The sequence below is a fragment of the Somniosus microcephalus genome, chromosome 8, assembly GCF_052327205.1.
Source record: "Somniosus microcephalus isolate GS21.2 chromosome 8, FLI_Smic_1.0, whole genome shotgun sequence".
Taxonomy (NCBI): domain Eukaryota; kingdom Metazoa; phylum Chordata; class Chondrichthyes; order Squaliformes; family Somniosidae; genus Somniosus; species Somniosus microcephalus.
This window is the reverse complement of record NC_140994.1, coordinates 82,989,024-83,001,304: the sequence shown is the minus strand read 5'-3', so window position 1 is coordinate 83,001,304 and position 12,281 is coordinate 82,989,024. Positions and strand designations below refer to the sequence as shown.

General features: G+C 50.2%; 1 protein-coding gene across 1 annotated transcript in view; it reads left to right on the top strand.

Annotated features, from left to right (window-relative positions):
- The first annotated feature begins 99 nt into the window (after positions 1-99).
- Positions 100-12,281, top strand: part of rtkn2 (rhotekin 2) — a 47,689-nt gene continuing 35,507 nt past the window's right edge. Inside the window, exon 1 of the mRNA XM_085994967.1 lies at positions 100-569. Coding sequence (XP_085851093.1) covers positions 516-569 — 54 coding nt within the window. The 5' untranslated portion in view covers positions 100-515. The remainder of the gene's footprint in view (positions 570-12,281) is intronic.

The following is a 12,281-nucleotide window of genomic DNA, read 5'->3' as shown; positions in this document are numbered from 1 at the left end:
TTTACTTCTTTTGTCAGATCGCAGATTTTCTTTCCAGTTTTGAAGAAGGGTTTGACCCGAAACGTCAACTCAAATTTCTCTCCACGGATGTTGCCTGACCTGCTGAGTTTTTCCAGCATTTTCTGTTGTTATTTCCCCAATTTACGTGGCTGTCTAGCCGTGCAATTACACAATTGTACCACTACAGGTTGCCTTTGTACCACAACTCCCGTCTTGAAATAAGAGAGGGGATCATTTTCAGCGTCAGTTAACGAACCCCCACCGCTGATCCCAAATCCCTCGCGGAATAGGAGCTCCACACGGAATAAATTATTTGCAAAAAGCAGAGGACGATGTTAATTTGTTTGAGGTGCAATGCTGTGATTTAACAAACGCCGGGTACAGGTTGCACGCTCTGCCCTTTGTTGTTGCCGCTGCGGCGCGCACTCCTTGGTTACCCCGGAACCTGTGGGACGGAGGCGCGCGAGATTCGAACGTTGGCCCGGGGCCGGGAGCGCGGGCGTTCGGCGCTGCGAATGGAGCCGGGAAGAGAGCGAGTGATGGGCAGCGCCCCGTTACCGGACCCCAGGGTGAGTGGCGGGCCTCTGGACAGCGCTTCAGAGGGCGCTGGGTTGGAGCCCGGGTAGACCGTGTTTTTCCCGCCGGCCGGAGGCGCATTAGCCGGGAGCTGATTTGCAAATGACTTTAAACCCCTGCAGGTTCCGGGCCCCGCGAACACTGCGGCCTGGTTCTGTGCAGACGATGCAACCCAAAAGATGCGAGTTATTGTACCTGAAGTGACCGTGCTAACCGAGAGGCGGGGAGTGCACCAGGTACACCTGGGCTGGGAGGCAGCTCTTATCAGAAGCTTTCCCACCATGGCTGGCTAAATGTATTTGGATCCCTCCATGGCCTCGCCCCTCTCTACCTCTGCAACCTTCTCCAACCTGGCAAGCTCCCCCACCCCTTGCCCCATTTCTCTAACTCGGACCTTTTGTGCATCCTTTTGCCCCACTGTTGCTGTCTGTGTCTGCAGGCACCATACTATAGAATCACCTCCCTCCGTCTCTCCTTTAAGACCCTCCTTAAAATCCACTTCTGACCAAGCTTTTAGTCACCTGTTCTAGTATCTCCTTCTATTGTCTCAGCACCATTCTTGTCTGGATACCCGTCTGGAGGTTTTCCACCGTTAAAGCCACTGTATAAATGCAAGTTGTGTCAGCCATGGCTCAATGGGTAGCACTCTCGCCTTTGAGTCAGAAGGTTGTGGGTTCACAGTCCTACTCCAGGGGCTTGAGCACATAAAGCTAGGCTGACACTCCAGTGTACTCCTTTTGAGCAACCCATAAAAAAAAATACTGTAACTAATAAAACATTAAATGAAACTTAAATTAAAATTTAATTGTCCGGGGTGATGATGCACTCCAGCCCACCGGTCGCGGAAGGCCTCTAGCGTGCCGGCGGACACCGCGTGCTCCATCTCCAGGGCCACCCGGGTGCGAACGTGGCCGCGGAAGAGAGGCAGGCAGTCAGGCCGAACGACCGCCCGCTGCCTGGACCAGTTGATGGCACTTTGGCCAGGCCCAGGAGCAGTCCTACAAGGAGGTCCCCCGATCTGCCTGCTCCCCCCCCCCCCCGCACCGGGTGACCAAAGATCAGGAGCGTGGGACTGAAGCGCAGCCAGAAATCGAGAAGCAGCCCCTTCAAATAGTGGAAGAGGGGCTGCAACCTATCACGCTCTATATAAACGTGGAACACGGACTCCTCCAGGCCTCAGTAAAGGCAGGCGGCCTGGGAGTCCGTGAACCTACTTAAAACTTTATTGCACGGGACTGCTCCATGCAACACCCTCCCAGGCCAAGTCCCCAGTAGATAAAAGGAGGACTCCCGTGTAGAGAGCCCTCCATTGGGGACCCCCGCCTCTGTCGGACGGCAAGATGGTGTGCCAAGGCGTGGACGCTCCAGTGTAGTACTGAGGGAGTGCTGCACTGTTGGAAGTGCCGTCTTTCGGATGAGACATTAAATCGAGGCCCTGTCTGCTCTCTCAGGTGGACGTAAAAGATCCCGTGGCACTATTTCGAAGAAGAGCAGGAGAGTTCTGCTGGTGTCCTGGCCAATATCTATCCCTCAAGCAACATCACTAAAACAAGATTATCTGGTCGTTATCACATTGCTGTTTGTGGGAGCTTGCTGTGCGCAAATTGGCTGCCACGTTTCCCACATTACAACAGTGACTACACTTCAGAAGTACTTCATTGACTGTAAAGCGATTTGTGAAAGGCGCTATATAAATGCAAGTCTTTCTTTCTTTCTAAAGCGAACTCACAGTATCCAGGCGATCCTGCTTTAATCTCCGGTTTCAAATCAGCCGCTCCACCTACATCCCAACCATCCATTACCATCTGCAGGAACTAATTAAGTGCAAACTCTCTCCTTACAGTCAAAGTCCCTGCATTGAAACTTTCAGTAAAACATTTTGTGTTGATGTTCTGACCCAATTATCTGGTCACCCTGGAATAATAACTGGATACTTCCGTTAATGAGGAGTACCCCCCGCACCTCTGGAGCAACAAAGTGATGAGGGAACTGCTGCAAATGTGGGACGCGGATCGGGAGGGAGACCTCCAGTATTATTGCTGCCGTAAGCTCATCTAAACTCTGCTGCCCGTGTCCTAACTCGCACCAAGTCTCATTCACCCATCACCTCTGTGCTCGCTCCCAGTTAAGCAACGCCTTGATTTAAAAATACTCATCCTTGTTTTCATTTCCCTCCATGGCCTCGCCCCCTCCCTATCCCTCCAGCCCTACAACCCTCCGAGATATCTGCACTAATCCAATTCTGGCCTCTTGCACATCCCTGATTTCCATCGCTTCACCTTTGGAATCCTGCGATTATAAATCTTGTCCTTGCCACAAACCTTTTGTTTTACACACCAAGTAAGGCGATCGTCGAAGGTAAATCTGGAGATGAGTACAACTGGATAAAAAGAGCCAGCCTGGGAGCATTACACTCCAGCGCTGGCTTGTGGATCACACTGGTGCCTTTCTCCCTCCATTCCGTACTAAGCTTTCATTGCCTCCTCGTTTCCTCCAGCATTGAATCCTTTATGGCCTATTGAGGTTTTTTTATTTTGCTTCCCAATGCTGTCTCCTTTTCTATACAAATTTTATTCCTGCTTCCATTAGGAGTCATACATTGTTGAAGTTCAAGTGACTTTTCAGGAAGTGAAAAAATTAACTCTGGCAAGTTCTAACTCGTGTCCTCAGTCCATAACCTTTCACAACCTGCTTCCGGCCAAAAGAACAGGCCAATTCCACAGTTGTTCATCAGGGCCAACATTCTTTGGAATGAAAAATGTTGTAGTGTAGCTCATACATTTTTCTAATTCTCCAATGTTTTTTTTCTCTCTCTCTCTCTCATATGCTCATCTAGCACTCGCTCACACTCCCACTCTTGTCCTCACCTCGCGTCCTCTGCCCTCACTCAATCCATGACTCCTTCCTGCCAGCCATGCCCCCAGTGCGTGGTTTCTCTCTTGGTGTATGCTCCTGCAGGTCCTGGATGGCCTCGACCGTCTAGCCGTGATCCAGTCTGTGTTCTGCCATTTTGCTGAACTTCATGGACTTAAAGTAAGAGAAACAAACTGAGCAAATCCATAATGGAAAATTCTAGAGAGGAACAGGCAGGGAAGGAGAGAGTTACAGAAAGAGGAAATGAGAGAACAATAGTAACAATGAGATAAGTGCGTGAGAGGCAGAGAGCGACACTAAATGGAAGAAAAAACAATAAGTAGACACACAAAATTCTAGAATGGAAGTGGAGTAGAGAGACCATTACAGGAAGACAATTAAAAAATAATTTCCTGAGCAGCACCAGATCAGTATAGGATTTTCTTTGCTTTCTTACGCAAGTTAAAAGTCTTGTCAGTTTTTGAAGTTCCTTTTGTATCTGTAACCAATCTTGCACTTTGAGTGTTTAATGAAGTGAGGGGTTTTAAAATGTTATTTGTCCAAAGTGTGGAAGCTTATGAAGATTAAGGTGAATGTGTCGTGGTCCCCACTGTTCATTTCATTACATTTGTAGATAATGGAAATGAGCACTTGGATGAAGCAAGTAGCTGTGATGAGTTTGCTTTCGGAAAACTACAGCCTGCTTCTTCTGACCAGAGCCACACTGATCCCAGTGGGCCTAAAGGAATCATTCCACTATGAGTGGAGCGGCATTTGGGGGTGATGTGTAGAAACAGCGATGTGATGTTCCATGGAGTGGAGGGGACACGGGATTAACGCCCCCCCCCCCCCCCCCCCCCCGGTTCCTGCAGTGAGTTCCCATTCTCAGCCACACTGCCACGGTGAGATGCTGGGAGGAAGTGTAGGGCCTTCACATGGGGACCTAGGCCAGTGTTGTCAATTGGAAACCACTGAGCGACTAGCCACAAGTGTGACTTGGAGGAGAACCTGGAGGTGATGGTGTTTCCCTTACGCCTGCTGCCCTTGTCATCCTTGGTGGTGGAGTTTTGGGAGGTGCTCTTGAAGCCTTGGCGAGTTGCTGCAGTGCATCTTGTAGATAGTACACACTGCAGCCTGCTCAACCTGTCTGCAGCCTTTGACACAGTTAACCACAACTTCCTCCTCCAACGCCTCTCTTCTATCGTCCAGCTGGGTGGGACTGCACTTGTCTGGGGTTCCATTCTTATCTATCCAGTCGCAGCCAGAGTATCACCTGCAATGGCTTCTCTTCCCGCTCCCGTACCGTTCCCTCTGGAGTCCCTCAAGGATCTATCCTTGGCCCCCTTCTATTTCTCATCTGCATGCTGCCCCTCAGCATCATTATCTGAAAACGTGTACGCCGCCGACACCTAGATCTACCTCACCACCACCTCTCTTGCTCTCTCGACCCCTCTAATTTGTCAGACTGCTTGTCTGACATCCAGTATTGGACAAGCAGCAATTTCCTCCAACTAAATATTGTGAAGACTGAAGCCATTGTCTTCGGTCCCCGCCACAAATTTCATTCCCTGGCCACTGACTCCATCCCTCTCCCTGGCCACTGACTCCAGTCCTCTCCCTGGCCACTGACTCCATCCCTCTCCCTGGCCACTGACTCCATCCCTCTCCCTGGCCACTGACTCCAGTCCTCTCCCTGGCCACTGACTCCAGTCCTCTCCCTGGCCCCTGACTCCATCCCTCTCCCTGGCCACTGACTCCAGTCCTCTCCCTGGCCACTGACTCCAGTCCTCTCCCTGGCCACTGACTCCAGTCCTCTCCCTGGCCACTGACTCCAGTCCTCTCCCTGGCCACTGACTCCAGTCCTCTCCCTGGCCACTGACTCCAGTCCTCTCCCTGGCCCCTGACTCCATCCCTCTCCCTGGCCACCGACTCCAGTCCTCTCCCTGGCCACTGACTCCAGTCCTCTCCCTGGCCACTGACTCCAGTCCTCTCCCTGGCCACTGACTCCATCCCTCTCCCTGGCCACTGACTCCAGTCCTCTCCCTGGCCACTGACTCCAGTCCTCTCCCTGGCCACTGACTCCAGTCCTCTCCCTGGCCACTGACTCCAGTCCTCTCCCTGGCCACTGACTCCAGTCCTCTCCCTGGCCCCTGACTCCATCCCTCTCCCTGGCCACTGACTCCATCCCTCTCCCTGGCCACTGACTCCAGTCCTCTCCCTGGCCACTGACTCCATCCCTCTCCCTGGCCACTGACTCCAGTCCTCTCCCTGGCCACCGACTCCAGTCCTCTCCCTGGCCACTGACTCCATCCCTCTCCCTGGCCACTGACTCCAGTCCTCTCCCTGGCCACCGACTCCAGTCCTCTCCCTGGCCACTGACTCCATCCCTCTCCCTGGCCACTGACTCCAGTCCTCTCCCTGGCCACTGACTCCAGTCCTCTCCCTGGCCCCTGACTCCATCCCTCTCCCTGGCCACTGACTCCATCCCTCTCCCTGGCCACTGACTCCAGTCCTCTCCCTGGCCACTGACTCCATCCCTCTCCCTGGCCACTGACTCCATCCCTCTCCCTGGCCACTGACTCCAGTCCTCTCCCTGGCCCCTGACTCCATCCCTCTCCCTGGCCACTGACTCCATCCCTCTCCCTGGCCACTGACTCCAGTCCTCTCCCTGGCCACTGACTCCAGTCCTCTCCCTGGCCACTGACTCCATCCCTCTCCCTGGCCCCTGACTCCAGTCCTCTCCCTGGCCACTGACTCCATCCCTCTCCCTGGCCACTGACTCCAGTCCTCTCCCTGGCCACTGACTCCATCCCTCTCCCTGGCCCCTGACTCCAGTCCTCTCCCTGGCCACTGACTCCATCCCTCTCCCTGGCCACTGACTCCATCCCTCTCCCTGGCCCCTGACTCCAGTCCTCTCCCTGGCCACTGACTCCATCCCTCTCCCTGGCCACTGTCTCCAGTCCTCTCCCTGGCCACTGTCTGAGGCTGAACCAGACCGTTCGCAACCTTGGTGTCGTATTTGACCCGAGACGAGCTTCCGACCACACATATTTCCACCTCTGTAACATTGCCCAACTCTACCTCTGCCTCAGCTCATCTGCTGCTGAAACCCTCCTCCATGCCTTTGTTACCTGTAGACTTGACTATTCCAACGCTTTCCTGGCCGGCTTACTTCCTTGCACCGTCCGTAAACTTGAGGTCATCCAAAACTCGGCCGCACGTGTCCTAACTCTCACCAAGTCCTGTTCACCCATCACCCCTGTGCTCGCTGACCTACATTGGCTCCCACTCCAGCAACGCCTCCCAATTTAAAATTCTTATCCTTGTGTTCCAATCCCTCCATGGTCTCGCCCTGCCCTATCTCTGTAACCACCTCCAGCCATACAACCCTCCAAGATCTCTGCACTCCTCCAATTCTGGCCTCTTGCACATCCCTGATTTTAATCATTCCACCAATGGCGGCCGTGCCTTCGGCTGCCTAGGCCCCAAGCTCTGGGATTCCATCCCTAAACCTCTTCACCTCTACCTCTCTCTCCTCCTTTAAGATGCTCTTTAAAAACCTACCTCTTTCGCCTGTCTCAATATCTCCTTATGTGGCTCAGTGTTAAATTTTGTCTGATAACGCTCCTGTGAAGCGCCTTGGGACGTTTTAATATGCTAAAGGCGCTATATAAATGCAAGTTGTTGGAGGGAGTGGATGTTTAGGTTTATTATTTAGATGTGCCTCAGCTGGTTTTACAGTTTGATCTCACAACTGACAGACAATATTTAAAAAGTAATTTTTTACAAGTGATCAGTCACATCGTTGTAAAAGGGCCTAAGTTGGTGGCCTAGTCTGTCTGTGCTCTTAATGTGTGGCCTTGTTGTCACAGTGGGAGGAGGCTGGTGTGGAGCATAAACACTGGCATGGGCCGAGTGGTCTGTTTCTGTGCTGGAGATTCTATTATGTTAGTGAGTGCGGTATTCACAGTGTGCTGGCACCATCTAGTGGCAGCACATCACTAAATCGGTTCAGTTTTGCTGAACCCAGATGTAGTCTACATTCTGCCAATTTAACCATTTTCAGTTCCATTATTGCCACTGGAAGCCAAGGCTCCGATGCAGTGTGAAGTGCCTATCATTCTGGTGGGCGAGTTTGTTACTGTGATGGAATTAAAATTAATAGCAAGAAAAAAACTTAAAATAAAAGTTAATGTTTTTCTTTTTTAAAAAAAATAATAATAATTGTGCCCATCAGGCACAGAGTGGAACCAGTTCCATTTCAGGACATCCAGTGCCAGCATCGAGCAGTCCTCGGTCGGGTATAGTATGGATGCTCCCTCCACTCTGCCCCAACAATCTGCCACAGCCCCAACAAACAGCAGAGCACCCCCCCCCCCCCCATCTTCCCCTCACCACCCATCCTGTGTCCCGCTGATTTAGTGCCGAATCAGGGACGGTTTTTGTGCGGTTGACCCCACACTCACTTGGAAACAGGACTGAGACACCCCCAAACTCGCTTCTCGTTGGGGCTCTTGCAGCCAGTTGGCCTGGGTTGGATTTGCAGCCAGATTCTGGAGGTGAAAGGTCAATGCCTAACCCAGCTTCCTCGTGTACTTTTTACGATACTCGTGCCAGCGGATGTCTTCAGGGCATCATCTTACGATCTCCCCCCCCCCCCCCCCCCGTGCCAAATAAGCTAAATATGAATGTGTTGACAGACCCCTGGTATTGGTGTTGTGGGGTGCGGGTCTTTCCTATGGCTGGCACTAGCATCGGCTGTGTGGGCTACAGAGGTTTAAATGTTACTGTTTGTTTTGAATCTTTTGTCGCTGTGTGGGAAGCCAAGGAAAAGGTGCAATGATTTCATGCTTTACACACCATTAAGAACTCCAATTATTGCCCGTGTGACAAGTTGCTTGTAGGATCACGCTGACTGGAAATGTTTTTTTTTGGATGCACCTGCACGACTCCTTTTAACGGGATACGCGACCCATTCAAATTTCAGCGCATGCGCGGTTTTTCACATTGTAAAGTCAGCACGTGGCCTGTGCGGGACCTCCAGACCGCTGCGCTGCCGGGCAGCTTAACGGGAACGTTGGTCATGAGCCGTGCAAACAACTCCTCGATTGGTTGAATGTTTGGTCCAACCTCAAAAAGACACTTGGAACGATCTGCCAGTCTTTGCAACAGATACTTTGTGTGGAACTTTCCTTTGTAGAACTGGCCAAGTGTCTTGTGGAGAAAAACGCCAGGGAAGAATTGATGTGCCGAATGGCCCGATTCTGTGATAACATGCTAGGATCTTCCGCTTCCAAGTTCCTTTCTATATTGTAGCGGGGATGCATTCAAATATTTATACCTAAATATAAATAAGGATAGATAAATAGATAGAGAATAGATAAGGAAGAACCAGTGGATGTGGTGTATTTGGACTTTCAGAAGGCTTTCGATAAGGTCCCGCATAAGAGATTAGCGTGTAAAGTTAAAGCACATGGGATTGGGGGCAAGGTACTGACTTGGATAGAGAACTGGTTGGCAGACAGGAAGCAAAGAGTTGGAATAAACGGGTCTTTTTCCAAGTGGAAGGCAGTGACTAGTGGGGTCACTAGGACCCCAGCTATTCACAATATATATTGATGATCTAGACAAGGGAACTAGATGTAATATCTCCAAGTTTGCAGACGACACAAAGCTGGGTAGGCGTGTGTGCTGTGAGGAGGATGCTGAGAAACTCCAGTATGATTTGGACAGGTTGGGTGATTGGGCAGATGCATGGCAGATGCAGTATAATGTGGATAAATGCGAGGTTATCCACTTTGGTGGCAAAAACAGGAAGGCAGATTATTATCTGAACGGCAATAGATTGGGAGATGGGGAAGTGCAACAAGACCTGGATGTCCTTGTGCACCAGTTGCTGAAGGTAAGCATGCAGGTGCAGCAGGCGGTTAAGAAGGCAAATGGTATGTTGGCCTTCGTAGTGAGAGGATTCGAGTACAGGAGCAAGGATGTCTTGCTGCAGTTGTACAGGGCCTTGGTGAGACCACACCTTGAGTATTGTGTGCAGTTTTGGTCGCCTTATCTGAGGAAGGATGTTCTTGCCATGGAGGGAGTGCAGTGAAGATTCACCACACTGATACCTGGGATGGCAGGAATGACGTATGAGGAGAGATTGGGTCGATTGGGCTTATATTCGCTGGAGTTTAGAAGAATGAGAGGGGATTTCATTGAAACTTATAAAATTCTAACAGGACTAGACAGACTAGATGCAGGAAGGATGTTCCCGATGGCGGGGGAGTCCAGAACCAGGGGCCACAGTCTAAGGATAAGGGGTAAGCCATTTAGGACAGAGATGCGGAGGAATTTCTTCACCCAGAGAGTGGTGAATCTGTGGAATTCTCTACCACAGAAGGCAGTGGAGGCCAATTCATTAAATATATTCAAGAACGAGTTAGATATATTTCTTAAGGCTAAAGGGATCAAGGGATATGGGGAGAAGGCAGGGACAGGGTACTGAGTTTGGATGATCAGCCATGATCTCATTGAATGGCGGAGCAGGCTCAAGGGGCCGAATGGCCTACTCCTGCTCCTATCTTCTATGTTTCTAACGAGTTTTAAATTGAAGTGCTTTCATTGAAAGACAAAAGATTAAAACATCAGACTGTGCCCGAGTATGTCACCTTGGAAAAGGATGCCTTTTGCACGTTGCCGTGCACTGCTCCATACATTGCAGGATAGCAAAGGGCTCTGCTTGTTGGCAGATCTGAATCTTTAAGAAGCACACACTTTTACGTCTACCTGAGAGGGGGCCCTCGGTTCAATGTCTCATTTGAAATTCATTGTCAAAGCATAAAACCCACAAGAGCTCGATATATCTTCAGAACACTGAATTCTTCATTTTACTGTCCTGGTAATGAGAGAGTTACAGAATTCTATGTAAAATGAAGAATCGAGTGTTCTGAAGCTATATCGAGCCCTAGTGGATTTTGTGCTTTGACGATGACTTTCAGGTGAGACGTTGAACCGAGGTCTCGTCTGCCCTCCGGTGGCATTATCCGAAGAAGAGCAGGGGAGTTTTCCCCGGTGTGCTGGCCAATATTTATCCCTCAACCAACACCACTAAAATTGATGATCTTGTCATTATCTGAGTAATGTTTGTGGGCCCCTGGGCGATCGTAACTAGTCCAGGAGATCACTTGGGCCCTGATGAATTCTGTGCAGTACCTACCTTTTCTACAAGGTGATCTCCACCCCTGCTGGTCTCATTTAGTGATGCTCACCTTGTGATCTCATCTTCCCCCATCTGCTTTTCTGCTGGGAGGTGAGAAATGACCATATTTGATTAGTAGTTACATTCTGTCTCTATGTTCCGTATATTGGCCTCTCTTTCTCATCGCCAAAGCATAGTGTAAGTAGAGTTGTGTGTATCGTGTGAGCAAAAAGCGGAATCCTGCATGTACCTTTTAACAAGTTTGTTCACTTTATTACAGAAATAAGTTGTAATGCACCAAGAAAATGCAGAATGACGATGTAGTGGTTTTGTGTGTACACCTTCCATTTCATTCAGTTCTGTGCATGTAGTGCCTGGGACAACGACTACTACAAATGTTTGGCCAGACCATTAAATGTGCCAATTAAAAGTACTGATTTGTAACATCGCCCGTCTCCACCCTTGCCTCAGCTCATCCGCTGCTGAAAGCCTCATCCATGCCTTTGTTACCTCTAGACTTGATTATTCCAGCGCACTCCTGGCCGGCCTCCCACATTCCACCCTACGTAAACTTGAGGCCATCCAAAACTCAGCTGCTCGTGTCCTAACTCGCACCAAGTCCCCGTTCACCCATCACCCTTGTGCTCGCTGGCCTACATTGGCTCCTCGTTAAGCAACGCCTCAATTTCAAAATTCTCATCCTTGTTTTCAAATCCCTCCATGGCCTCGCCCCTCCCTATCTCTGTAATCTCCTTCAGCCCCACAACCCCCGAGATATCTGCGCTCCTCTAATTCTGCCCTCTTGAGCATCCCTGATTATAATCGCTCCACCATTGGTGGCCGTGCCTTCTGTTGCCTTGGCCCTAAGCTCTGGAATTCCCTGCCTAAACCTCTCTGCCTCGCCACCTCTCCTTCCTCCTTTAAGACGGTCCTTAAAACCTACCTCTTTGACCAAGCGTTTGGTCACCTGCCCTAATTTCTCCTTCTGTAGCTCGGGGTCAAATTTTTTATCTTATAATACTGCCTTGGGACGGTTTACTACGTTAAGGCGCTATATAAATACAAGTTGTTGTCTGGATTGTGGGTTGGAGTTGGAATTTGGGCTTCCCAGTCTCGGTTCTTGACGGGAATGACTACGGTACACATGGTACTGCTGTGCTAAGAGGGAAGCAATCCTCTCTGTCCTCGGCACCGCATTTTCCTTCCAGCATGGTGGTGTAAAAGCCGGGCTGTCCTGATACTGGATGGCAGTTGCATTGGCCTTTCGTGGATCTCCTGTGGCATTGCTCATGAATAGTCTCTGGTCTGAAGCACAGCTTTAATTCTAGCTGCTAGTCCAGGCTTGTCCCTTTTAAGACCACTGCTCTGAATGGGCAAACCCAGACAATTGTACCGACTGCCGAGGTCAGATTGACCATCTGCTTGTAAATTTCAGGCCACAGGATTTTTGTTTTAAGAATATTTTTCACTGTAGCAAAGTGTGACACTTTGAAATGTGACGTCTGGTGACGTGTACTGGACAGAAGAATTTTATATTTAATTTTGTATTTAATGTACAGTCTCCTGCTCCCTGACACCTGGACTAAAAGTGTAGAGTGCACTTTCCGCCATATTTCTAGCAGGGTTGTGTGGAAGTCTTCACTGTCTGAATACTTGAAACTGT